The sequence below is a fragment of the Pundamilia nyererei genome, unplaced genomic scaffold (assembly GCF_000239375.1).
Source record: "Pundamilia nyererei isolate P.nyererei 1_Seehausen unplaced genomic scaffold, PunNye1.0 scaffold00034, whole genome shotgun sequence".
Classification (NCBI taxonomy): Eukaryota; Metazoa; Chordata; class Actinopteri; order Cichliformes; family Cichlidae; genus Pundamilia; species Pundamilia nyererei.
In genome coordinates this window covers 317,785-345,205 of record NW_005187435.1, presented here as the reverse complement: position 1 = coordinate 345,205, position 27,421 = coordinate 317,785, and the positions used below count along the sequence as shown (strand labels likewise).

At 39.1% G+C, this 27,421-nt stretch overlaps 2 protein-coding genes across 2 annotated transcripts; both read right to left on the bottom strand.

The window, feature by feature from the left end:
* Window positions 1-1,194: 1,194 nt before the first annotated feature.
* On the bottom strand, window positions 1,195-19,479 carry cept1b (choline/ethanolamine phosphotransferase 1b). The gene is made up of 10 exons (XM_005729640.1): window positions 19,222-19,479; window positions 16,107-16,399; window positions 13,366-13,540; window positions 11,506-11,653; window positions 11,285-11,426; window positions 7,563-7,647; window positions 7,116-7,247; window positions 6,576-6,734; window positions 4,941-5,066; window positions 1,195-3,578 (listed from the first exon to the last, which is right to left on the bottom strand). The coding sequence occupies exons 2-10, from the start codon at window positions 16,295-16,297 to the stop codon at window positions 3,456-3,458; spliced, it is 1,281 nt and encodes a 426-aa protein (XP_005729697.1). The 5' UTR covers window positions 16,298-16,399; window positions 19,222-19,479; the 3' UTR covers window positions 1,195-3,455.
* Window positions 19,480-24,512: 5,033 nt separating this feature from the next.
* Window positions 24,513-27,421, bottom strand: pth4 (parathyroid hormone 4). Its single transcript, XM_005729639.1, has 3 exons — window positions 27,389-27,421; window positions 25,192-25,280; window positions 24,513-24,885 (listed from the first exon to the last, which is right to left on the bottom strand). The coding sequence occupies exons 2-3, from the start codon at window positions 25,275-25,277 to the stop codon at window positions 24,624-24,626; spliced, it is 348 nt and encodes a 115-aa protein (XP_005729696.1). The 5' UTR covers window positions 25,278-25,280; window positions 27,389-27,421; the 3' UTR covers window positions 24,513-24,623.

The following is a 27,421-nucleotide window of genomic DNA, read 5'->3' as shown; positions in this document are numbered from 1 at the left end:
GTTTACCATCTTAAGAGAACACAGTGTTGTGCACACTGATGAGATACCTGAGCTTGGCAGTCTGACCAACATAACCAACGCACACATTGACAACACGCTGGTCTCTGTACAAAACAATAGAAAACAAACGGGTTTAAGGCAAACCTTTACTGGTAACAATGAGAGATGTGACCTCACATCAGGAACTATATATGTGTTGATGCTGAATCTCTCAGAGTCTCTAGTTACAGTACAAAACTATACAGCAGTATACTACACATGCGTATTAGCTCATCATCTCCTACATCAACGATCAGACACCAACTGCAGAATTTAGAAGGATAAAAATGAATATTACTGATAAAATAAATGTGACATTGAGTCAGTACTATTCTTTATTGCACAACGTGCAGAATTTACAACTACAAAATCTGTCAAAACCAAATCAACAAAAACTGGACTCATCAGTGTTCTTCAAGACGCACTTCATCCAAACCGCAAAACCACCTCAGAATTTTCTGAGATTTTAATTTTTCTTTATGCCTTCAAAGCAAAACAGAAATATTAGAGAAATTAAGGTTTTCTCTGTTTATCAACTTAGTTTTACTTTGCCCCAAAACTGAAGCTAGATTCTGATATTGTTAAAATGATTTTATTCTTTACAATTATGAATAAACTTAAAATGAATTTTTTTGTCTTTACCATATTTTAAATTTTACTTTACCATTGAAAAACACATTGGCATTTCATTATGAAGTGATTAAATCCAGAAATATCTTAAAGCAGTTTACCTACTCATAGCTATTTTCCCTATTTTCTACCATACCAAACTATTTTTATTGCCCAGCATTTTTTACGCAGCAGAAACTTTCAATGTATTTTTTAGAAAACATCCACTGAATATAATTTCATTCTCAAAGTATTGCAAATTTTCTTCTTTCAGCACCTTTATAGTCGATTCTTTCCTCTGCCAGCAGTGTTGCTTTTCAGTATTTATTGTAGTTTTAGTCTCAGTATATTAAAGCTTTTCTTCTACATTCATTTCCCATTTAGTCTAATTATAATATTCACATTTTCTGACAAAAAGGGAATAACAACTTAAAAAATACATTATATGAGCCGTCAAGACTTTAAATATGTGTTCCAACTTTCCCATTTTCCATCACATTATACACAAAACCTTTAAGCACTCTACCCTCACGCAAATGTTTTTCTTTTAACCTTTATTTTCATTAAACCTCTTTACTCAAAATGACTTTATTTGCATGATATAAAAACACAATACACTGAGCCATAATATTTCATCTTAAGGCATTAGAGGACAATGGTTTGTGTGATTTTGGGTGAAGTGGTCCTTTAACACTTGTGTGTACAAGGCTTTGTTTACATGAATCAATGGCCATCAGTCTCTTTTCATCCAGATAACACCACCACCGCTGCCCTGCACAAGAACTCATCCAGCTGAGACAATGACGCAGCTCGGAGGACAATGTACACTGAGAGCCTCTCAATTCAGTCAACATTTGGCATTGTGGGTCATTTCAAACACGGCGCAGAGGCAAAGCACAGTATCTGCAGATGGGAGTATTCAACAGAAAGTAAATAAAACAGGCACAAAATGTAAAAGCAAGAAGCTAACCCCTGCTGTTAAGGACAAACATGAGCTCCACGTGAATGCAGGCCGTCACTACAGGTCCTCTCCAGCAGCAGCAGCAGCGATAAACACATTCGGTTTGAGGTGTAACAGCATCAGATGACGACGACGATGTGGAGGCAGAGCGACCAGCAGCCACATTTCAAATCAACACATTTTTATTAAGTTTGATCTGACTCAATCAGTCACCACCTTAAAACCCGTGACATCATCAGGTGACCTCACCTCCCGCACACTCACATGCGCACCTGTTCTGCTGAGGCAGGCGTGTGTTTTGGAGGAAACGTGATGTACTGTGCAGGCGGATGGTAACACTGAACACACAGCAGTGATTCAGTAAAGTAGCTGCAACACACGAAGGACCATTTTTCATGTGTATGTTTCATTTTCACATTTTCTGTTATTCAAAACTGTTCTTTGACAAATACAGTGAAAGGGAAATTTAACCGACCTACTAACAAGCATAGTCTATGTCTCAAAGCCAGATAAATCATTAAAAATGAGCTAAACTGTTGCACTACTGGAACACACATGGAGTGCAGTTTTATTTTGACATGCTGCAGGGAATGCATCTAATATAGAGCGCAAAATGCATGTTAATCTGCTTTTCAAAACAATACCACTCCCCCCAAATGCACAATTTCAACCTGACTTTTTTGCGAAAAGTACACAGGATAAAATGTTTCAGAAAAATAAACAAAAACAAAGAAGCAGGCGGATTATTTTTCTTATCGTTGTGGAATTTGACACTTAAAAACAAAACGAATAAACAAAAAACACCAATAAATAAAGCAGAGATCAGTAACAGAGTTGGATGAAATAAGTCTACTGCTTCACTCCACCTGTAGATGTTTTGATCTTTGCTCTCATCAACTGAAAAATGAGAAATTTGAGTTCATTCGTACATGAGGTCAAAAGGAGCTGACGGACCTTTCACTACAGCACACTAAATGACCTTTTGCCCTCGTCCACAGCCCCCTTTACGTTTACAATATAAATAAAAGAAAGCCTATACCCCGTAACAAAAGTACCAACTTGATGATGACTATATTAGCAAAGAGCTTAACAAACAAACCAAACTCTCACCTGAACCTAAATCCAAAGTGCAAATTTAACCAAGAAAGTGGCAGTGAAATAATTTGCAGGCTTGTACAAAAAGGACGTTCTGATTTGCTTTAAACAGAAAAGAAAGAAAGAAAGAAAGAGGAAGTAACACTGGCATCAGGTTTCCTCCAAAACCACATTTTGCTGATGTAAAACAGCTGCACTGTTTTTGTGTAGGGGATGGAGTGTCTTTAAAAATCATACACATGAAGGAAGGTTAAATAAATGTGTCAAAATAGGGTTTTTAACTTAAAAGAAAGCACAGACAGTGTAACAGTTTGGTATTTACAATAGCAAAAAGGTAAAGTTACAAAAATTATAATCATGAAAAGCAAAGAGAACGATTCGGTTCCTATACATTTTCTTGCACGTGAACAGTTAAAACACGCTGTAAGTTTCTCTCGTTGAGCATACTGAGTAGCACCTGTACTCTCCTGAAATATCTGCTCTTTGCAACTGTAAGTTTGTCAGAAGATTTCTTAGTACTGGAGCAGAAAATGAAACTGGTATAAATGTAATTCTGCACTGGTGAAAAACAGACAATGACAGTAATATTCCAGTATCTTAATATATATTATTTGTCCTGACATTCAGTTGGCAGAAGCACACAGTTTACACCACGTCACCCCCCTTTGCGTCTCTACGTGGAAAACAGAGGGAAGAAAAGGTGAGTGCAGCTAACAGGAAGGGTGCAGAGTCAGTAATGGCCGGCGTGTCCTCAGTGAGGAGCTGAGCCGAGGACTGAACAAGGCTTGATTTTGAAAACAAAAATGTGAAGATGGCAGGCAATCTGGTTGCAAACACTGACACAGTAACGCACCAAGTCAAACAAGGAAAGGATCTGCGGGAGAGAAGGAAACAAGGTCACTCTTTAAAAGCAGAAAAACAGGAGCTTAACACACTGCGGAAACCCACTGATGCCAAGAAAATGAAAACTAGATGGTGATATATGGGCTGGCCAATTAAGACACGTTTAAGATGTTCCAGCATGCGCCCGTACGACCCTTTGATAAATCATGGTAGCACTTTTTATGATAGCTCAGCAGCAGTGTTGTCATAAGGAGAAAACAAGAAGATAATTCAGAACCTGCAACTTATTAAAACTTATTTACCACATAATATGTAAATAATTAAGTAATATCTTGTATCAGCACTGGGTTTAGCTGAGTAATATTACACAGCAAATTATTATGAATTAATACCACTTTAAAGCCAGCATACAAGAAAATTAAATGGACAGATGTTTCCATTTTATTCTAAAAGATTTTAAAGACGATACTCATTACTAACTGGTTTCCTCAAAATCATGCATGTTTCCACACTATCCCCCCAGTTTCTGACACCTTATTACAAAATAAATAAATAAATAAATAAATAAATAAATAAATAAATAAATCACAAACTTCAGTGTAACAGTGCTCAGCTAAAACCACTTGATACAAGACGATTAGTTGGCTTTTACTCAAGCATTTAATTGGTAATAACTTAGCATTTATGTGTTATGACCTTCTTGTTTTCACCTTATTAGTCCACTATTACCACATTTTTAAAATTTATTTATTTATTTATTTTTAAACAGAGCTGCAATAACAAATGCAACCAAAATTTAAAAAAAATATCTGCTTGGGTCCATCGGCTACAAATCTGTTTCTACTTGTTTTTTTGTCTTGAAGGACAAAATTGGTTTATTTGAAACTGTAAATTTATATATATTTAATTTTACGGACTTACGTTTTGTTTCTAGGGATGGTTTGTATTTGAAGTATGCCAGCAATTCATTAAGTGATGTGGTTTGTCCTTGTTAACAAGCATAAATGTTTGGGCTAATTTAGAAATAACATCATTGTTCATTTATAACACTGCCTGGTGGTGCAGGCTGAAGCAGGGTTTTCGCACTGAACACCAATTTCACTTATTGCTTCGTACCTTTACAGGCAACAATGGGCTTCCATACAGCACAGACACCATCAGTGAGAAGGTGTAACGATTATGGATTAAACAGCAACAATAACTGACTGAAGGTGACACTGTGACTATCAGAGTAGGAAAAACACAAAGATATAAACACTGAATTCTGGACATGACCCAGCTAAATGGAACACATCCGTCACTCATATTATTAGTTACCTCTGTGATTTTCCAGCTTTTCAAAGTAAAAATGTCATGACCACATTTATCCAAACTTGGCATCGTGCGTACTTACCAGTGCAATCCAGAGCACCAGGTACTCATCAATAAAACTATTGAAATACTGATCCAGGAACAGTAGTCCTGGTCCCAGGAAGGCTAAATCGTGGAGATGCATCTCACTTTTTGTCATATGTGCTACCTGTACACAAAGATCACACACAAACACACACACACAGAGTTTAAATTAAACAGTCATCTCTGCAAGGCACAGGAGTTGTTTGAAGTTTCAGTTTTCTACATAAATTGCATCAAACTTCCTCTGCTACAGTTTGATGTGGTGGCCCGCCTAATGAATCTTGCATGCATCTTAAATTATTGGGGAGTTTTCCCACCCCATCTCTGTCCTAATTTTATAAAGTTTAGTCTGTGAACATCTTCAGAGATGCCTCTCATCCAGCATCTCTCCACTTTGAGCAGGAAAGGAAGACAGTTTTAAACATGAGCAGTTCAGAAGTCTCTTCCTGGGGATGTTTAGACTCTTGAATCCCCCCCAAAGATTTATTTATTTTTTACAATAACAGGTTTTAGAATAATTATTTGTGGCATTTGTGAATCTTATTGTGAATCTCTATTTTGAAACCTGTATTTATAACTTTTTGTTATGATGAGCAGTAACAAACATGTTTTTTAATGCCAGCAGAAACTCAAGGTCCAGTAGAAAACCTGGGTGAGAACGAGGAGACAACATGCAAAGTTCACGCCAAAGCCTCCTGCCTGGATCGGAGTTCCTTTTGCTGCTGTTGGCAACAATGTCAGCAACCAATAAATTAAACTGAGAGTCAAATGTTGAGTTTTAATGTTAAGTTTCAACCGTGTGTCGTGATTGTTGATGGAAAGCGGCTGAAAAGCCAACAGTGTAAATTAGAGAAACAAACAATCCTGTTTTTATCCTCCTGCAGTGTCTGCAGTGTTTTGGATGCTGTACCAAAAACCTGGAAGCAGTTTTACTGGTTGGCAGTCTTTGTCCTTACGTACGGCTATGAGCTGTGGGTAGTGACGGAAAGAATTACACACTAAAACAAGTGGTGGAAATTAGCTTCCTCATTGTCTGGGCCCTCAGAGATAAAGGAGTTTGCTTATTTGGGAAAGGCTCAGAGTAGAGCCACTAATCCTCAACACCAAAAGGAGTTAGGTGTGGCGTTTCGACATGTTGAACAGAGAAGAGACGCCAGGGCAGAGCCAGGATAGCCTGGAGAGATCATGTCTCTCAGCTGGCTTAGGAAAAATAGCTAAGTTTGTCAGCGTCTATGCTTTTTCAGGAATCCTTTCCCAATAATTATCATTTCATTGATAAGCTGAAGTAAAGCTGAAACGATTAAATATGCACGTTAGCTACCTCATGCATGAGGTTTACAAAGTGAAAAACATAAGCTTTTTTTGGTTTGTTGATGGAACTATTCAAACTGTTTTATCCTACTTTCAGTCTTTATGCTAAGCTAGGCTAATCACACCTTTGATGCTCACAAGTAAAACTTGCAAAATGTTAAAACCCTTCTTGAACACTGAGCATCGTTCATCCTCTCCAGACTATCTTTATGCAGGATATCAGGAATAACAACCGTGAAAAACACAAAGCGCAACCATAATTCAGTAAATATAAACTAATGATGATTATAAAGAGAGAAAAAAAAAAGTATGTTTGACTTACAACTAATTTATTGGTGATTTTGGCCGAGACAAAGCCAAATGCCAGGATATAAAGACATGGATGATTTTCAAAGAGCTGGACAGCAGACTTTTTGTATATCATCATCGCCAAAATTATGACTGAACCAATATGTAAGACTGGAGAGAGGACACTGGTTCCCTGCAAGACAAGGGAGGAGAAAAAGACAATTAATATCAGTGGAAACTGACAGAGGAGCTGCTCAGGTACAAAAAACTGTAACACAAACTAAAGCTAGCCTAACAATGCTTTTATTCTGAACGGAAATGAAACTTTATTCTGCTCTTTTTCTACAGATATCCATTAACATAGGTTTCAGCTGTACGTACTCTGCTACATAAGACACAGCCTGCAGATCAAGTTCCCCCCCGTGTGTAAATTACCCCTTCATCTGCTATGTAAAAATAGGCTGTCAAGCTGGTCAAAACACTGGGCGGTTCTCATAAGGCACCAGGGCAGAGCTGTGCAGCGCATCAGTCAAAAAGAGGCATTACAAACCAGGACAGGACACTGAGGGCTTACTGCTATCGTGGATCCGTTTTTGCCCACACCTCCTGTGAAAATAACTCTGAAATAATTGGTGCAGGAGAAGATGGCTCCTAACAAAGTGCAGATGGCAGGAATCATTTTCATCTGGATATTTAGGATCGGAATCTGGAATTCGAGACATTGACATGGAAATCTTAGATGCTTTTATGCAACACAAAGTCATCAAAACAAATCCTGATCAGACAGAAAATTTGCATTTTTGTACTTTGAGAGCACATTCACTACACCACCCTCATTTAAACAACCATGACTAATGTTAGAGACTACTAAAAGGCACTTACTTATAACAATTACAGTAAAACAGTTCAAACATGACTGTTAGAGCAGCATTACTGTGAAATGATCAAGTTAAACGTCATGACATTACAGTCTCACTGTCATTGGTTCCAATTTCTTCAGATTAAGATCAATCAGAATTACCAGTGACTGCCAAAAAGCAGATCCTCCCACGGCGGCCAGCAAATACACGATTATAATGAAGATTTGCACCTCAGTCACATCAATGCTGAGTGGGAGGAGAAAGCAGAGAGTTTACGGTGAGGATTAGTGACGTATAACAGCACACAGTCATCCTGCAGCATTCCTCCACAACAAGCTGCCGGACACGGAGCCCGCTCTTCTGCTCGACACGTTTGATTTGGAGGTTAAAAGGTGCGATCAGTAATATTTCACTGGCTCGGTCAACAAAAGGACGAGTTTTGTCAGCAGAGTGAGTCACTCCCCTGATCTCTTTGACTTGAGCAAGTTTACTGCAGGGCAAACTGTGACATGGGTCTAGTAAACGTCACTAGGACATCAGGTTTGATGCATGTAGACAATACCCGAGCAAGGCTGCAGTTCCTCTGCTGCTCGTTTCCACCTTATCTGCTTCTTGCTGTGATCATGGTGACAGCCGAAGTTTGTCTTATATTTTGATTATGAAAACCATCTGATAACATGTTTTCATTTATTATTGGCTCCAAAGCTGACAGTCTGTCTTGGGATATAGAGCACTGTTCGAAAGTCTGAAGCCACCGCTCATTCGTTCATGCTTTGCTTCCAAGAAGCCAGATTAAATATTTTTGTAAGCGATGTTGAGCAGTAATTCTACAAGTTTTCTGAGGGTCTTTCAAAGTTTTTCCTCTTGACATTGGCTGCTTTTTCCATTCATTTTCAGTCAAGTCCTTCCACCTGACCATTTCAAGGACTTTCTTTTATTTGTTTTTTTAAGCTACTGAAGACTGACCTATGAATCATTACAGGATAAAGGCACCCAACTCAAGAGCTAAACCAATGTTTTGTCTACACATAACAGAGACTTTGTGACTAGCAGCCTGTTGCAAAAAGCATGTTATGTTTATACCCAAAGAGCTGTTAGCTGAATAAATTGGCATCTGTCAGCTTGGTGTGCAGTGTGTCTTTAAAGATTTTGAGGAAACTAAACTGAGTACAAAAGACGACGTGGGAGGACTAAAAAAACAAACAAAAAAAACCCTGTGTAGAGCAGACAGACAGGATCTGAAAGTCATATTCTTAAGAGGCGAAAAAACCCCATTAAAGAGAGATGCATCTGGCCCCTTCAGTTAATACACTCTTATACTGCTTCATTAAAAATAGTCTCAGTGGAAAGGTGGCTGTCAAGCCATTCTTAGACTGACATATACCTAATTACACACGTCATTGGCTGAAAATCAGTGGGAACGGGTCTTAGAGTGATAAGTCCAAGTTTTAAAGTTTTGGTTCATTGCCCATATGTTACGGTTGACATGAAGAGAGAGGTACAACAGAGAGCGTGTACAGCCACTCTGTAAAACCAGGTGGAGGCTCTGTTATGGCCTCTAATCAAAATATTTAGTTTATAAAAATATAAACGCATAAAGTCCTTGTTAACAAAAGTTTGAAACTAAAATCTTATAAATGTTATATTTAACAGATGAAAGCTAGCTGCCCAATTGCTTCAGCTGATGCTACTCAGAGCCATATTTTACTGACCGCACCTTCAAGCAGAAATGAGTACGGGCTGATCTGACCATGTGACTCCATGCAGGTCAGAGTTCACTGTGGAAGCGGACAACAGCGAGCCATGCAGGCAGCAGCCAGAAAGTTTACCATCACGTTCCACAGGCAGGGACCCACAGTGGCTGTGAGCATCTGTAATCCTGCTAGACAGAGCTGCACCTCTGTTATATCAAATCTACACACAGAACACATCCACATTTACTGCAGGTCACCTGAACACGTAAATGCTGCGATCTAATGACAAGACTAAACCTCAGGTCTAATTAACTCGCTGCACCTTTTATTAACTTTTTCAAAGCTTTGGACTGAATTCCTGAAAAACTTGTTTATGACTACCTTCCACCACAGATAGAGACAAAGGTCTTCAAAGCAACAGGTACTAATGGTGTGCGGTGATGAGATATTAATCAATTCTTTAACAAACTTTTTTTTTTGGGTAACAAAAAAATAATTTCCCCCAGGGATCAATAAAGTATTCTGATTCTGATTCTCACAGGTTTCAGTAGGTAAAGTCAGGAGGTGATTCAAAATGACGACATTCTTTCTATACTAATAGTCCATTCTGCCTAATATGAAGATGCTGGCTTTAAAAATAAATCACATCAAACTAATATTTGTGTTCAAAGAAAAATCAGTGTTTATATTTATACAGAAAGAGTTCAATAAAAGTGAGAGCGCACAAGTAAACAACTAGAACTTTTCAGGGTTTTCAATTCTTAAGTCAGTCACCATAAAAATTTTATGTCACCCTCATTTGTAATAAAAATCAGAGATTATTGGCTGACAAACTGAGCAATTTACTACTAATAATAAAAAACTCAGACTAGTTGACTAGTTTAACAGCCAGAAAAACATCTGAAACCTAACAGATTGAATTAAACAGACTCTACAGCTGTTGTGTGTGTTTAAGTACCATTTGAGACTTAACAACATCCTTTGGTAATGAAATCCTAAGAATTGTGCGGCCATTTGTGTCATGCGTAATATTACGCATATAAAATGCCAGAATACACAAAGTGGGGCTAATGCTAGCTGTGCTAACTTCAGCAGCCTTTATTGCTTTCAGTTTAAAATTTTGCATAACTGTAAAATTGGCCTGGCTTCATGGCAAAACATGGAATAGTTACAGAAACTCAAGTAAATCAAGTTCATGGCCATGAGTTGTCCTGTCAGGAAGTAGTGCCTAAACCTAGCAGAGTATTTTTTTTTTTTTTAAATAATTATGAACACCATTAAAACAGCACAAATGTTTTGAGGTAATCGTCTGAACTTTGAACTACTCCAGCCTCCAGATGTGGACATTTATTAATCCTTTAAATCCTACATAGAGCGAATCTATGTAGATAGACATGACGGAAGAAATGAGACTGACAAAAAATGAAAAATGAAAAAAACAAAACAAAACAAAAAAAACAGAAAAGGAACATTTGCACCCAGAAGTAAGAATCAATAGACCAAAAATGTATTTCATGAACAGCAGTGAGGCTGTGATTGCATATTGCAAAGTGGTTGCATATTTAAACCCCCCCATAAATAAACAGTACTTAGCCTCCCTGTAGATAAACCGATGGTATCAATTTCAAAATCCTTCATCACCTTGTTCTCAAGTTATTGTACTCGCAGGATTTTCAGAAAACTTGACCTTAAGGTCGAGGTCACTGAAATTTAAACTCATTCAAGATTTTTAGTAGGTGCACCTACGATATCAATTTGAAGCTCCAGCATCGCCTTGTTCTCGAGTTATTACATTCACAAATTTACGTCCACCCGCACGATGGGTGGACAACAATACCCCATCAGCCTTTTACGGCTGAGGCGTACAAATAAAATGTTAGCTTACTGAGACACAACCCACGCACAACTGCTCTCTGTGGAGATCAGAAGAAATCTGTCATTGTCTTACTTTCCACCACAGATAGAGACAAAGGTCTTCAAAGCAACAGGTACTAATGGTGTGCGGTGATGAGATATTAATCAATTCTTTAACAAACTCAGCACAGTGAAGCATGAGTAAGAACTGCTGTGAAATCAGAAATGAAACAGACTGGTCTTAAGACGACTACGTGTGTTGACAGATAAGAAAAACGGCTGCAAACTGTTCTCTTAAAGAAGAAAAGGAAAATACGTAGTTTTTATTGACTCACATCCCAAAGCGCAGCGTTCCTGACACATATGTTTGCCAGTGTGCACAGTAGAACATAAACATCCCGGCGAAGCAGCAGAAGAACATCCAGTCTGGGTTGGTGCCCAGCTGCGCTGCTATACTGGTTCCCAACACCACAAACACTGCAGAGAAAAAACACACAGATTGTTCACTGAGCTTCAGATTTTCTGAAACACAGAATCAAACAGGATGTAAACTGACCGGTGGAGAGGGAGTCACAGCCGTGGTCAAACAGCTCACCCAGCGGAGAGCTGCTGTTAGTGCGTCTGGCCTGCTTCCCGTCGATGGCGTCCAACGACTGGTAGATAAACAGACCCACCGCACACAACAGGTATGCCCAGAGAGGAGCCTGGAGCAAAAAACACAAATAATCACATGAAGAAGAGGTCACTCTATGGCGATGCTCACGAACAGGTGCGGTCTAAGGCAAATTTTACATGCCGTGGCTGGTGGAGGATTGGGCAGCATGAACATGATGGTTTCTTTCACCTCATTAACATACATAAACACAGAGACTGCAATTGTTAGGGTTGTGCCAACACCTTTCATAATGAGTACTGTGGTGCTGGTGAAAGAGGAACTGGGTGGGGAGTTTAGTTCCTACTATGAAGTAAAGGCTTCAGTGTGAGGCCTTGTTCACATGCAATGATGAATGAATGATGTAGATTAATTAAGTGAGTGGAAATGAACGGAGATCATCTGAACAGTCATTAAAGTTTTTTGCCTTTAGGCTTGTAGTTGTAGTAACTCATCCAGCTGAGTCTATTATTACATGTGTGTAAAATGCCTCACTTGTCGCTCTCATTCAAGTCTTTACAGACAAACGCACTCAAATCAGAATCAGAATAATTTATTAAACCTTAAGGATACTGGAGAAACAAAAGCACCTGTGCAGTTTCTAATGTAAGAGCAGACAAAAATACTCTCACTTTTTCCCCCCTCATTGTGAGATTTGATATTTTAATGTAGCTGAAACGCCCACAGATGACAGAAGCAGCAGCAACATGTCAGTGCTGGCTGCAAGAACGTCAGTTGCCTTTTTACTCCCCTCTGTCACCCAAATAAATATCACCAGATTAAAAAATATATATATATACGGTAGCTGAAGTAATTAAAGAAGCTCTCATATATTTGAGTCCTAAGAGCTCACATATGAAAGTCAACAGTTTTTGTTGGAGGTTGAAGGTAGTTCTAAAGGAAAATCACTGGTATTCAGGTATGTGGACTCTCCAGACCAACCAGGATGTTTTCAGTGGAAATTAAATACAGTTACAGTCCGATGGGTTAGCATTACAAAGACTAAAAGATCATTACAAAGCTGTCTACATGGATATAAGCCAGAGCAAGTGACATGTCTTTATGATTTGATTCATTCATGCTGACTCTTGTCAACAAATTAAGTCAGCTCAAAGTGACTTTATTCAAAACATGCATTTAATACTTATTAGCCTGTTTAATAAGATTGATATTGATAACCATTTATAACTTCCACAAACAAAATGAAATCGTGACCAAGCAGCAACCTCAGCATCTGAACAGCGAAGTTAACACCAAGAACAAAAAAGACTGCAGTCCCTCTAATGGCCACTTGAGGCTGACCCTCAAACTTCATCAACCCCATAGATTCCCATGTTAAAATGTCCAACTTTATAGAATTAATAAGCACATTTATATTATTTTTCTGTTGTTTTTTTTGAAAGTTCTCCCCATCCTGTGTTCAATTAACATCATTTCTGCCTCCAAAAAAGCAACACTGAGGCTTAAATGTGCACAAACACACAGACAACACCACAGTGCCAATGTTTTTCTTTTATATACCAATCTAAAAGCATCTTTACCAACACTGCTTTCAATCATGAGTTAACTGATGATTTTCTTATTACACTTTTCTTTCTCCGAGCTCTTCTGATGCTTCACATTAAAAGCCTTCCAGCAGCTCCTATGACCTAATCTTACCACTTTCATATCTGGTTATATTTTAATATAAAACACTGACAGAAAATAACAATAACAGTAGCGCTGTAGCTATGGACCTCATCCTCTTTAAGATTATCGGCTAACCTGCTCAGTGGCAGTTGGGCAGTAGTAGACGAGCACGAGGGTGGTGAAGACGTTGGTGGCCAGGCCAATGATGGTGATGAGATTGGGTGCAATCCAGGAAGGGACACGTCCTATCAGCCATTCCCAGTAGCGCTGCATTAAAGGCTCCAGCAGGGAGCGTCCAGCACTGCTGTATCTGCAGGGATGGGCAACAGGTGGCAGCAGTTGAGATACAGAGGAGCGACAGATATGAATGTTTACCGACTTTTACGAGGGCTTGACAATTATTAACTGTGTTTAAATATATCTCACCAAGCTGTAGAAACAGAGTTACAGCTAGAGTTTCTTGAGTTTGTGAGCTGCAATGAAGAGTTATCATCAAAGTACTCAATGAAGGTTAATGCTCCAACCAGCACGAGAACAAAACACAGAAATCTCATCCAGACAAATGGGACGCTACATTATATGGCTTATGGTTGATCTAAAACATTTTGCTTTAGTACATAGGTGTTTCGTCAAATACATGAATATTTGTTATAATTTTACATTAGTCTCGGACGGTTAAAAGTTGGAAGATTTGTTCCTCTCAAAGGTTCACAAACTTTTTCTTGCAAAGATTTCTGTTTTAATCACTTAAAATGTCTTGTGATCTTCATCTCATTCACAGTTACAGACACAAAACAGAGGATACAAAGATATTTATGAACTGAAACAGTTTTCCAGTGAGGACTTGTCCGTAAGTCCTCCTCGTGCTTGTTTAAGTCTCATTAGCAGCTTGTGGGAATACTTCAAGTTTGGTGCTGCTAAAGGAGGTTCTGTGAGTTATAAACTGAAGGGTTCACCTACTTTTCTCAGCTTGTGCTCTAAATTATAACTAAATACATTCTAAAAAGACTTAGAAGTACAATTTCATTTCTATAGTACCTTTCAGACAAACATAACAAAAACCCTTCACAGGTAAATATCATAGACATCATAGGCATCATTAAAAACTTTAAACCAATAACCATAAGTCCTCTGAATTCAGAGGTGGCTGGTGGCCAGTCCTTTAAATGTTAAAATGTTTAAGCTGTTTTCAGATTTAATAATAGAAACAGAACTGAAGAAGCTTCTCGGATGAGAGGTGAAACGTCTTCAAGCAACTTAAAGAAGTCCAGACACTTTTCTTTGTAAGCTCCTTTGACTACGATGACCTGGATGACTGAGAACCTTCACAGACAATAAAAACATTACCTTAAACTCCATTTGGATGGATTTTTAATGTTCTTAATCACGTCACTGCAAGAAATTCCAGCACCGTTTCACCTCCTACACATTTTAGATAACACACTGTGGCTGCTTCTTTAAGACTGCTATTACATGTGTAAATCCAGTTAACAGTATCATTAGCCAATTTATCTTAACACCCTAATTTAACATCTTAAAAATAAATAAAATCCCAGCTGCTTAGGCCCAAGAGGGGATCAATTTCACCCCATCGAGCTTGTAACATCCTGACGGAAACACTAAAGATGATAATGAAGATGTCGGTTTTGCTAGCTCATTAGTCTCAGACAAGACTAATGGCTTCAAAATAACAGTTCACCAGAACTCTGTGGTTAAACTCAAACAATGTTGTTAACTTATTTGGATTAAGTTCTTAAATTCAAACAAGTACTTTTGTTGAACTTTTTTTTTTTTTTTAAATGACTTACTGTTTAACTGGGAGGACTATGTTTTCACTTCTGATGCATTATTTGACCTTAAATTAAACTGAAAGTGATAATAAGGTTTTTGACTCAACTCGAGGTGTGACTCAACCCGACCGGTGAGTCTGAGAGGGAAACACGAAGAAGGGAAGGGAAAAAAAACTCAGCACAAGCTGCTACAGGCCTGATCTGTTAACAGTAACATAGCTCGTCAATCCTGACATACCAGCAGTTTTTTTCCTAAACCAATCATAATAACTACGTACATCTGTTATCCATTAATGTAACACTATTTTTGAATAACATATTTCAATAATAGAGCGCGCTAGCACAAATCTTGACAAATATAAGCTTAAGTCACAAATTTTCCTGGAGGAATCGGGTTTAATTTAGGAGGTATTGTGTCTGAGTGGCTGTGGGAATCATTTCATTTTTTTATTTTTTTTTTCACGTTGAAACAAGTCTGTGAGAACACTTGGTGCAGGCAAGTCGTGTTTCATGCTGTGGAGACCACAAACACAGACCTGAAGCTAAAGTCTCTACAGAAAATTATTACAATTTGAGTCACTATGCTAGCTATAAATATGAACTGGAAACTGATATTGTAGACAAGGGCTGAGGACTCAGCTCCATTCTCTTCAGACTGTTAAAAGGCAACCTGTGAAGTTAAAAAACGCTGCCACACTTTTTTAATATTTGGTGTAGAGGAGCATCTCGTGACTCAGTGTCAGCCCTCTTCTGACTGGGTGCCCCTCACAAAAGGATTTGAACACTGCACCTGTGTGCATGAGATGATCATATTATGACTACACCCTCTGTTTGAAATCATACACATGAATCAAATCACACACAGTAGAACAAAAAACTGAGCATGTGCTTTTAGCTCACAGGGATTACTGTAGAAACGCTCGCCTCCTTATTTGAAATCTTTGCGCGTTTTTAATACAAGCATCCAGTAATGCAACAGTACACATTTGACATAAAATAGATTTCCCACATTTCACTGTCTTTTCACTCCACTTACTAACACTTTGTTTTCCTGAGTTCAGCATACACAGCAGAAACCTGCATTACCTGTGCTCCTCCAGTCTCTTGAGTTGGTGTCGAGACAGGGGGGGTGAGGGCAACTCAATCAGCCTGCGCAGGACTCCAGGGGACAGCCAGCAGGTTGCCTCCATGCCCATGCCGTGCCCGGGGTCTTTGTCCCGGCTAAGGCCTCGGCGAGTACGCAGACCCCCCCCTTGCTGCTGCCCCGTGGCGCTCATGAAGCCCTGCTTCCTGCTGGTCTGGTCCCTGATGGCTCTACCTCTGCCACTGCCACTGCCCTGCCCGAGGGGCTAAAGATCCACAGTGAGGCCGGATGATGCCTAAGAAGAAAAACCCAACATCATAAAACTGCCCTGTGGAAATATCTCAGCAAAAAGAAAAAAAGAATGCAGCTCCTAAATCCCAAAAACCAATTTCAGAGGCTACAACTAAAAATTATTATTATTTTATTATTATTTTCTAATTATTCTTCTAGGCTACTTGTTATACATCAATCTTAAATCTGGTGCTTAAGAACTTTCTCTAACAAATCCTTCAATTGGAAAAGCTAAAACTTGAAAACAGCTAAAAGTTAAAAAATAACATACTTTTTTTTTTTTAAACTAAAATTTAAAAATAACAAATTCACTTCACTAATACCAAGAGCCACATGGGAATACTGCATGACCAACTGCAGCTGTTATTGATGGCATAGATTTTTTTTTTCCTGCTTGAATAATTTTAGTGAACATTTACCTATTTTAGGCAAATGAAACACTTACTATGCCCTAGTTTTAGCATAAAGTCAGACAAAGGCTCCTGCAAAGTGAGCTGTCAAAAGCCTAAACAACCAACTCCCTCTATAGCCCTGTTGCACTATGGAAATGTGGATGCAATACTCTTGAAAGTGAAAGTGCAATGCAGATATCTGCAGCTCCTGTAACACCCACATAGACATGCTCAAGACTGGTTAAAGAATGCAAGTCTGATGCCATGTTTAACCAGTGCTAAGGCAACAAGTAAAGTGGAAATGCATCAGTATAATAAAGGAGGGTTTGCGCCCCCCTCCCCCTCCCCATGATCCTGTCTCTGTCAGATGAGTGGGCACGATGACAAAAAGCTATTTTACACTTCACCCATTTCTGTTATTCGTGTTTTATAAACCTAGATTAATTACCACAAAGCCAAATAGCCTCATGTATTATTGTTTTAAAAATACCGGGGTAAAGTTTAAAATGTGACAGCAGATGTTTGGGTTAATCAGCTGATCAATTATATCGATGTACAATCAACATTAACTGACAGTTTCAATATGGAGAAAAGAGCCATTAGCAGATCAATAGAGACGAAACTCTGACTAAGTCTCTGTGATGCAGGCCCTGAATGCTAATGCTGGTAGCACAAGTTCACAGCAAGACTGCAGGTTTTAGGCAACGGACATGGTGGAGCAGCAGCAGCAGCACTAACATAACCAGACTGGACTTCCAGGGAAGTTAACTGCACGCTGTTACATCACATGTGAAGGAAAAAGGTGCACAATTATGGATTCAACATTTTCCTAGTACATACAGACGACTATTTAACACTTCTGTCAGTGCTAGACAAAGAAAATTTTCCTTTTTGCAAATATTCAGGATGTTATAAAAATTAACTAAGAACAGCAGAGATGCCTCAACAGTCTGTCAGGCATCTCTGTGCCCACTGAATTTAAACTGCCTGCGAGTTGTTGGTTTGGCGAAAAAACACACTTTTAAATGTGGCTTTGTTTAGACTCCTTAAGGTTTATATTTTTTGCTGTACAGTACAAGCAGTGCTTTTACATGGAAAAAAAAACTTATATAAGCGTATATGTAATAGATGCCATAGTTGTAAGTTTCCTTGTGTCTTTGCAGGAGCAGATAGATGAGCCCATAACTATGATAATGTGTCTGAGCTTTTAAAAAAAACAAACAAACCTAGGAACGACCTAAAGCATGGATTTGGAGAGTTGTTCCTCCCCCACTCTAATGTATAAGCCCATCCATCCATCACCACTTGTTAGGAGTTAGGTCATAGAGGCTGCAGCCTAAGCAAAGAAACCTAGACCTCAGTCTCACACAACAAGACATTGCTAGCTTTACTGGCCCTGAACACCAAGGTGTTATCCCAGTAGGACATGCCCAGAACACCTTAGCTTCCTCCTTTCGATGTGTAAGAGTAATGGCTCTTCTTTGAGTCCCTCCCAAATGACCAAAATTCTCACCCAGCCACCCTTTGGAGAAATCTCATTCCCACCACTTGTATCTATCTCATTCTTTCAGCTGGAGCTTGTTCTCAACCAGGAAAGAGTGGGGTTCCCACTCCAGGTCAGGGATGAACTGCTGCCCCCAGTGAAGGAGTTTAAGTATCTTGGGGCCTTATATAGATATATATAGAAAATGCACACTGACAAGACATCCACATGACGACGTCATCCGGAACATGACTCTCTGTATTGAGCTTGAAAAGACACTCCTGCAAAGAGCCACCCAGTTACAATCATAGGTGGATGTGAGTAATCAGCTTAATTATGCTCCCCATAATATTCTGAGATTAAAGGCACGTTAAGACTCGTAACTGGGACAACAGGGCACATCTAAATTTCTGTAGTAACAGAGAAGGCCCATGTGTTGCTGATGACAGGACCCAGAGCAAAGAAGACGATGAAGAAAGATTAAATCAATAACGCAATATTTATTGAGACATTACTGACACTGACAGGAGTTAGTTCGCCAGCGGTTGGCTGCCGGTCATTAACCTCGTCTACGTTTCTAAACTACTTCTTGTGACTGTCACTTGAGCTGCTGACGAAGCTCGGAGGGCACCAAACAACCTGCTTCTTGAAACCTAGCACACTTGCTGTTAGCTCAGTCCCCATCAGTTAGCGTGTGCATTAGCTGGACTATCTGCAACGTTAGCGCAGAGAACGGCTACGGAACACTCATGTCAGGGTGGCATTATAAATTTACACGCTTGCAGCAAGTTTATTGACTCTTTTTCATACTTATTTTGCTAAAGGCACCGGTGCATACTCAGCATATTGCTCAGATCAGACGGAAACTCATGGACCTCCCGTGGTGACTGCGGCTAGCCTAGCTAGCTAACCCAGACTGCTGGCAGGATGCTGAACGTAATGCCGACTGACCTGAGCGATTAAAGGACGAGAGTCGCAGACAGTCCAAGGGCCAGGTGGGAGTGTTTGAAGTCGACAGACAGCACCTTTCTGTCCTCGGTTAGCTTTGTGATTTCCTCTCTATGACTTGGAGTATCAAAACAAGCGTCTGCATCTGTAAGGTGGATCACCACGACCGGTGTCACTGTGGTTTGACACAGCAGGCTAGTTATCGTTAGCCATCACAGAAATCTCGCGAAGTTTCCTTTCGTTGTGGGTAAATTTTGCCCTGAACTCATCTCACAGGCACACAGCCCGCTCAAACGCCCTCTAGTGTGGGGGTGTCAAGTTCGTTTAGTTCGTTGGCTACGTCAAGGTGGTCAGACTAACAAAACCACTGCATAAAAACACTCCACCAAAGGCTCCTATTTCCTTATAAAGAAGATTGTTTCTGCCAGGCAGATACGAGTAAAAATTTGAATTGTCATCTCTAAATTTTGAATATCGCAAAGTTTTGACTTGAGTTGGCTTTCAAGTAATTTGAAATTTGAAGATTTTTTTTTTTTTAAATTGGACTTACTGACAGTGGTGAGACTTGCTTTGACAAGGACTTTGGGTCAGTGCTACAAAGAATGTCTTTTAGTAACTAAGTATTGATAGTTTAAGGTTAGAAGCCTTTTTAACATGGATTTAAAGGCTTCTCATACCCAAGCTGCAATAAATCAATCATTATCTGATCATGAAAAAAAACAAAACAGTTTTTTTAATACTGTTCACAACCCAAAAAATAGCATTTAAAAAGACAGAAAACCTTTTGTATTTTGTAAGTTTTGAGATTTTACCTCAAAAATAATATTATCTATCTGATTTTTCTTCTTTGTTTAGATAACACTGCCCAGATTTAGTTTCTCTCATCCACTTCAGATGCTGCAAACCTTGCACCCGACTTTATTACACCCAGAACTGATTGACAGCAACAAGTGGTCTTCAGGAAGTTCAAAGTGCAGCAGTTGTTATCCAAAAAGTTCGATCATAATTGTCCTGTCCGGGTGTCTTTGCAATATAAGCCAGACCTGATTTCAGAATCTTCCTCCTGACCTTCAAGGTCCTAATCGGATTATCTTTCCCCTGACATTTCCAGCCCCATTACTCAACATACACCATCACACCCTTCACGCTGGGCTCTTAACTGTCCCTGGATTCAGTAACTAAACTCCTTTGAGGATACAGCATTTGGCCACAGAGCTCTTCTCCTTTGGCACAAACCTCCAGTCCAAGGTCGCCAGGGTGGCTAAGTGCAGACTTTCAAATCCAGACTCAAATCTTTCTCCTCAGTTCTGTAGCAGTAAAAGTCCAGGCTTATCAAATGATGCCAAGTTTATTTCAGCTCATCTCCAGCTGCATATTCTTTTCATTTTTGGGCTCCAGAGTAGCTTTACATGATTCACTATTCAAAGAAATCCTACTTTATACTTCTCTTATACGCCTGTGCTAAAGCACTTGTTGGAGCTGCATCAAGGCTCAGCTCAACAAGCTGCATGCCTGTCTCTCTCTTCATAGCAAATGAGTGTCTCTCCCTCATAAAGAACAGATCTGAGCAACAGGTAACTGGAGTGTCTGTGCTGAAAGCCAGCGCTGACCACATCTGGAACATCAGCACAGTTTATCACATGAACCTTTGTCTTACAGAGATTACACAGGCTTCACTGACCCAACGTCCCAGCGCAAGTACTGCTACTCAACAGCCATCTTGAAATGCCCTTGGGTATTTATAATAGGTATTTTGAAGAATTACATAAATTTATCTTAATTTCAATGGTTATTGGAACAAAACTGCAGCTGATTAGATTTGATTAGGATGGATGGAATATGTGACACAATTTTCTTAATTTTGCTTCTGTACACAATAACAGTGGATTTTAAATCTAACCATAAAGATGTTAGAAAGAATTACAATACAATACAACTTTATTTATATAGCACATTTAAAACCGAAGGTACACCAAAGTGCTTCACAACAAGGTTAAAACATAAGATATAAGATAAAAGGCTATAACAGATTACAAAAGTACAGACAGAAATAAAACATTTTATAAGAAATAAAACATTAGAGCATAGTTTAGGAGATAAAATTACTGGGTATTCATAAATATAAGGTGGGGGTATTTATACAGGGGAACATTAGTAGAAGATAAATAACATCAGGGTAAAATACAGGAGATGTGCACTAACTAACTGAAAACACTCAGTCAAACAGGTAAGTTTTTAATTGAGATTTAAATGAATAGATGGAATCAGAGGCACAGTCACCTCTGGTCTTTAGCCGGGATCTAGGCTGCACTAAGAGTAATTGTCCCGATGATCTTAGGGCTCTCCTAGGGATATAGGCACTAAGGAGTTCAATGAGGTAGCACGGTGCAGTATTGTTTATGATTTTAAAGGTAAGCAACAGAATTTTTAACTCAATTTGGTATTTGACAATATGAGGCCCAAAGAAGTGTTGAATGCAAAATGCCTCAGAGACCACAGAAGACACCTAAAGTGGATGATTCCAAAACTCTTTCCTGGGTTAAGAAAAACCCTTCACACCTGTAACCGAGTCAAGAACAGTCGCGAGGAGGTTCCTTTATCACTGTAAAAGTCTCTAATCATGAGATTAGAGACAGAAATACAGAGGGTTTGTGACAAGGTGCAAACAACAGGTTACACTCGGGAACAAGAAAGACAGATTAGACTTGACATCTAACACTAACTGCACAGCCCTGAAACAATGCACAGTCCCTGGTTTCAGGTATGGTACCAGGAAAAACCTGAACCAGGTTAGCAGGATGAACAGGATGAACTCTGTGCTCTCTGCTCAGATTCAGGTAAAGTCTGCGACACTGATTGATGAGACAAAGCATAATGAGTCCCCTTTAAGCAGTAAGCTGACACAGACCGTGTGTACAACTGTGCACCACTTAGTTTAATATAAATATTCACAAGGTAAAATTGCAGGCATTCAGATTAGTGTTGCATACATACTTGCACATTTCTTTATACACTGATCACACAAATTTGTAAATGTTACTGAGACTCTGGGTAAATTCAAGCTGCACTATATGACATGTTAAACTTAACACAGTTTTGCATTTTCACAACTGAACCAACCACAACGCACTGATTTTATTTTACACAAAGCACTGGTCTAACGCAGCCAAGAAAAGCACAATGACCATGCGCATTTTCCAACATGCTGACAGCTGCATAAAAGTTGCACAAAGCCAAATGCAAATGATTTCAAATATTTGCAATAAGATCTAAAGGAGTCATCATTTCCCTCCTTTCCTCTCCCTTTTACACAGTTGCATCAGTCTTCTTGAATGTAGTAACTGCAGCCTAAAGCCCCTCATTCCTTCCTGTATTGCAGGCTTTTTTGTGTCTGTAATCGTTCACTTTGTAACACGAATTCACTGAAAAGGCTGAAAGTCAAAATCCTCAGTCAGCTTTCAGTATAGGAGTTAAATCAGACCATGCTGCTGTAATTGAACATAACTCTCTATTGCCTTTTCTGCTGTACATATAACATGGTCTTCACCTGCAGCCACATCCTTGTTTTGTTAGGCAGCACATCTTTGTCTGGGTCTTGGTTACTGTATAATACTCATTGGACAATAGGACTTTTTGTAATCGTTGGATGGAGATGCTTACATTCAGGGGCACCTCTTAAATCTCTGTGGTCTCCTTGTAGTCTGCGTCTTTCTGTGTGGTTTTCAATAGTTTTGCCTTTGCTTTTGTCAGACTGGCTGCGTTCCTGTGCGATGCTGCTGTCTCAAAATGTGTTCAGCTTAGTTTTTTAAATTTTTCTGTTACTCTGTTCGACTTAAAGCTTGCTGTTACCTCTGCATTTACTTTCTCAGGTTCTTTATTCAGAACGTATCATAGCACACAGTGCTACGATGCGTGTTAAGTTCAGGTTAGACTCCCTGCAAAAACTGTGCAGAGAGGGATGCTATGCGCAGCTGTAGGATGCAGAGCAACGGACACCTCCAAAAAATCAACAACACTGTTGTGCATCAGGCAAATTTGCTCAAAGCAGCACAATAAAGGACAAAAGAGACCAACCTGAAAACATTTCAGTTAATGATAAAAAAAAAAAGCACTACTGAGGTGTGGGAAAGGCATAGCTGCAGGTATGTAAATATGTCTAATGCTTCAAGGACCTTTTAACATTACAAGAAGATAACATAATTAAAATGCTATTTTTATGTTATAAGGTGGACATTAAAGAGGGTATTTAAAAAAAACAAATTAACCAATTTACGCAATTTAAGTTTTGTTGAAGTAGGAGCGTTGTTTTCTCTCAAGTGTATTTGGGAATCCCATGCTGCTTCTCTGCCAGCAAAATCACATAAAAACTATTTAAAAGAACCCAATAAATTTTGGTTCTCATCCAGATCAGGTTCTGCTACATGCCTTTGTGCGGGTTCTGAAAGTGTCTCTGTCCCACACTTTTTTCTAGGCTTCATACTTTCGCCATCTTTCTGCCGAAACAAAAATTTGTATATTTGCATTTGATGGACAAGAATGAGAGCTGAAATATGTAGCAGAGCTGGGTGACCTATTATAGCTTTTATATATCGGGGGTGATGTGTTTATAATTCAAAGAATTTATACAGGAAAAATCTGCATACAGTCTTTTAAATATATATGCTTGCTGTTACCAGGTGGTCATTTTTTTCCCCAAATTTGAAAACTAAAGGGTTACAGCATTTCGTTTACAAAAAGTAAGCCTATTCAACTTAACCAGGTAACCAGCTGTAGGGAAATGGTCAAAAAAAGAACGTCACAATTTAAACTGTCCATTTTAGTATAAGTATGACTTTTTTTTAAATATCTGAACAAAAAAAGCTTATTTTTCCATGAATAAATATATAACAGACTAAATCATGAATCTTTTATCTGTCACAGTTTGTCTGTTGTGACTTTGGGTTTTCCAGGCATCATCTGCAGTTATGAAATTTCAAACACATGAATGTGCTGGTCCTAAAACTAAAGCTGCATATTGAAAAAAGTCTGCAATAACCCACAAGTTTTATATTCGTTTTCTAGATAATTTGTCGTGTTAACGTGTGATATTCAGTCATGATTAAAAAACAACAACATCAAAAAACCCCAATAAATATTTTTTAAAGCCTATGCAGTCATATAGACGTATGCAGTCATACATTGAAACCTTACCACTATACCCACTGGTAAACGTTCATGCAGCTCTATTAACTAAACTTAAACTTACAGCTGCTTTTAAACACTTGAGACACATCTGCAGCTGAATGGGTGCTTTGGGCACTCGGGATGATTTTGTAGTTGTGCTTTTTGTGCATTTTATTATTCAAACAATTGATACAATAAATTTTTTATATATGTTCAGCTTCATGTTTTGCTTCTGTGCATTGTTAGTCGTCTCCGTTTGACAGGTACAGATTAGAGAAGTCTCTCAGGAGGCTCCTGACTTGGGCATTCTGGGGGTTTCCATCATCAGGGATCAGCTCTGGATTCAGAGCCAGGTTTAAGACCTTTGTGGGGTTGAAAGCAGCAGAGCGGGTCTGTGCTGTGTGGAGACCCTCAATTGCGCTGGACAGCCAGAAGAGTCTCTTGAGACTCTGGATGGTTCGGCCGCGGTCGTGCATCAGCTGGTGTTCGGTCACAGCTCGGCGACTGCAGAAAGAAAACAGACAGCAGGAAGCAGCTGCTGGTCAGCGCACAGTCTCAAAGTTCATGCAGCAACCATCAATGATCAATGACATGTTCTATCCAACACACGGATTCATTTATGGAAACAAAATCAGAGCCGCAAACGCAGCACAGCAAACTGGATCCATTCATCTCTTAGCACATGAATACATTTTAAATGAGTGAAAACTGTTTTAGATTCAAAGTGACACCAAAAACAGAAAATGCGTAATAAATAAGTAATAGTTATTATTCATAAACTCTGAAATAAAGTGGGAACAGTGAGACCACCTGTCGCTTTGTTGGCCCTGGACTGTTGTAACAATGACAAGAAGCATGACAGCGAGCCACTGCACAGGCCTGTGGGATGTCTGCATCTTCTGCATGAAAACAGCAGCAAAGACAAAACACATTAAAACCTCTCATACGAAAGGTAAAAAACAAACGTTCTGAATGCACATCAGCTATTGCTGAAGGTTGGTGATACTGAACCCTGAGTTGCTTTTGATGGGTTCATCTATGGGAATGTTAGATAAAAAAAACCCCATCCAGACATAGAAAACACTGCTTGTATATATGTGTGTGTGGATGGGTGAATGAGACATGCTACATAAAGCACTTTGAGAGCTTAGGTAGAGTTGAAAAGTGCTATAAGAACCAGCCCATTTACTTTATTTATTTATTGGAAACATTTTTCTTTCTTATGGATAAAAATCATCCACCAGTTCCCAGGAAAAAGGAGCACAAGCTCAACAAACTGAGGAAAATGAAATTTTCTTCAGCAGAGATGAGTCGTTTTCACACATGAACTGCAGGAGAATCGTTTATGGGCATTTTCCACAGTGGCCTCCTCTGACATGCAGCACACAGCAGGAAGTAGAGCACCTCAGACGCTTTAGCGCTGCTGGAAATCCTCGGTGTGTTTTAGGCCTGCACAGAGCGCGCAGGAGCACAATGCCCACTCGCAGCGGTTAGCTGCACTATATGGAGTGATGCATTATGACATCACATAAATGTCAGACTGAATCTGACATTTGTGTTCTTGTGCTTGTGTGTCAGGTAAACTGTGGAAATGTTTAGTTCAGCGGTGTACGTGTGAGCGAGTGAGTGCGTTTTTCTTGTGGCTATGATTAGGTGCCCGAGTCTATTCAGCAACTGCGCCACATTTTTATCCCTAATCCCCACGATCCACATACTGAGACAATGTCCAAGCTTTTGATTGGCTCTCAAATCAGGAGCCCATGAGTCTCATGAGAAAAGTGACACTCAATAAGAAATGTGCTGATCTGTGGATGCATCCCTACTGAAACTCAAAGATAATCAGCAGACAGAAATGCAGCTAAAATTAAAGTTAACAAGTTCTTCTGAATGAAAAGAGAACATGGGAACATGCAAAGACTTTTGCATGAGAATAAACCTCCCATTTAAGCTTATCGTATTTTCTGATTAGAGTTTAAAAACTTGTCTTCAAATAAACTGCTAAATAATAACCTGTAACGCACTCCTTGCCCTATTTAGATAGCTGCCAACAGACCTTTAACCCATTACCAGGTCCTGACCACTTCTTATGGAACCACTGAGTTATGCAAGTCACTGAAATATAACAATACAGAAAATATAAGATATTACTTTAGGTGTCTGCTAAGAAGAACAACTTATATTTACAGAATATGCTATTTACATCTGCTTTTCTTTCATTTCCTGTAAATATAAAAGCACAGTAATCAGCCTGAAAAATACCAGAAATAAATGTGCTTGTAGAATATGAACACAAAGCATCGTTTATGAAGGTTTTGTTTGTGTTTTAATGTTTGACGATGTGGACAATCTGGATGAATCTGATTCTAAGTGTTGGAGGATATTTTTGGCTTCATTAGTGGATGCAACCAAGTTATCTTCCACTACCTCACAAAGAGATAATTTTGTGAACCTACAAACAACAAAGAGTTCTCCACACATCTGATTCCTCTGCAGCCATTCATTTTTTCCCCCAGCATCAGAATCCAGAATGAACACAGCTGCTGTTTTCTGCCTCGAAGCAAACTACAAACTTTTCACAAAGCTGGAAGATCGGCTGTATGCAGAGAAAGGTGTGACGGGTAAGTCATGATGAGCTAATGATCTCCCAAAGTCAAAGACAAATCAAGCTGATGGATCCTACTCCATCTGGGCTTCGGGTTCAACACACAAAAAAGAAAAAACGAGCATGCAAACGTTCCCGATATTGTCTGTTTCGTCCACGTTGGGTCGGTCTGTCCACAACAAGAAACTGCTTCAGTTTTCTTTAAATGAATCTGGATTTCATATCAATTTCAATTTTATAAAGTTCAATTTACTTTTAACTGTTTGACTGACACAGAAAAAATAAACACCAGCGACATTTAAGTACAAAAAAATGAATCAAATTAAAAACTAAAAAACTATCATATGAAACAAAAATTAACTAAAAGCTTCTTTAAAGTAATCCGACTCTTAAAGAGGTACTTACATTTCCCGTGTTTGCGACTGCAGTACTTCGGCT

Excerpts from the sequence above, each read along its gene's own strand:
- cept1b (XM_005729640.1), bottom strand. The coding sequence starts at position 16,297 with ATGAGCGCCACGGGGCAGCAGCAAGGGGGGGGTCTGCGTACTCGCCGA. Across the intron at positions 6,735-7,115 it reads AAAACGGATCCACGATAGCA|GGAACCAGTGTCCTCTCTCC; the intron begins GTAAGCCCTCAG and ends CTTGTCTTGCAG. Across the intron at positions 5,067-6,575 it reads AAATCACCAATAAATTAGTT|GTAGCACATATGACAAAAAG; the intron begins GTAAGTCAAACA and ends CTTTGTGTACAG.
- pth4 (XM_005729639.1), bottom strand. The coding sequence starts at position 25,277 with ATGCAGACATCCCACAGGCCTGTGCAGTGGCTCGCTGTCATGCTTCTT. Across the intron at positions 24,886-25,191 it reads CAGGGCCAACAAAGCGACAG|TCGCCGAGCTGTGACCGAAC; the intron begins GTGGTCTCACTG and ends TTCTTTCTGCAG.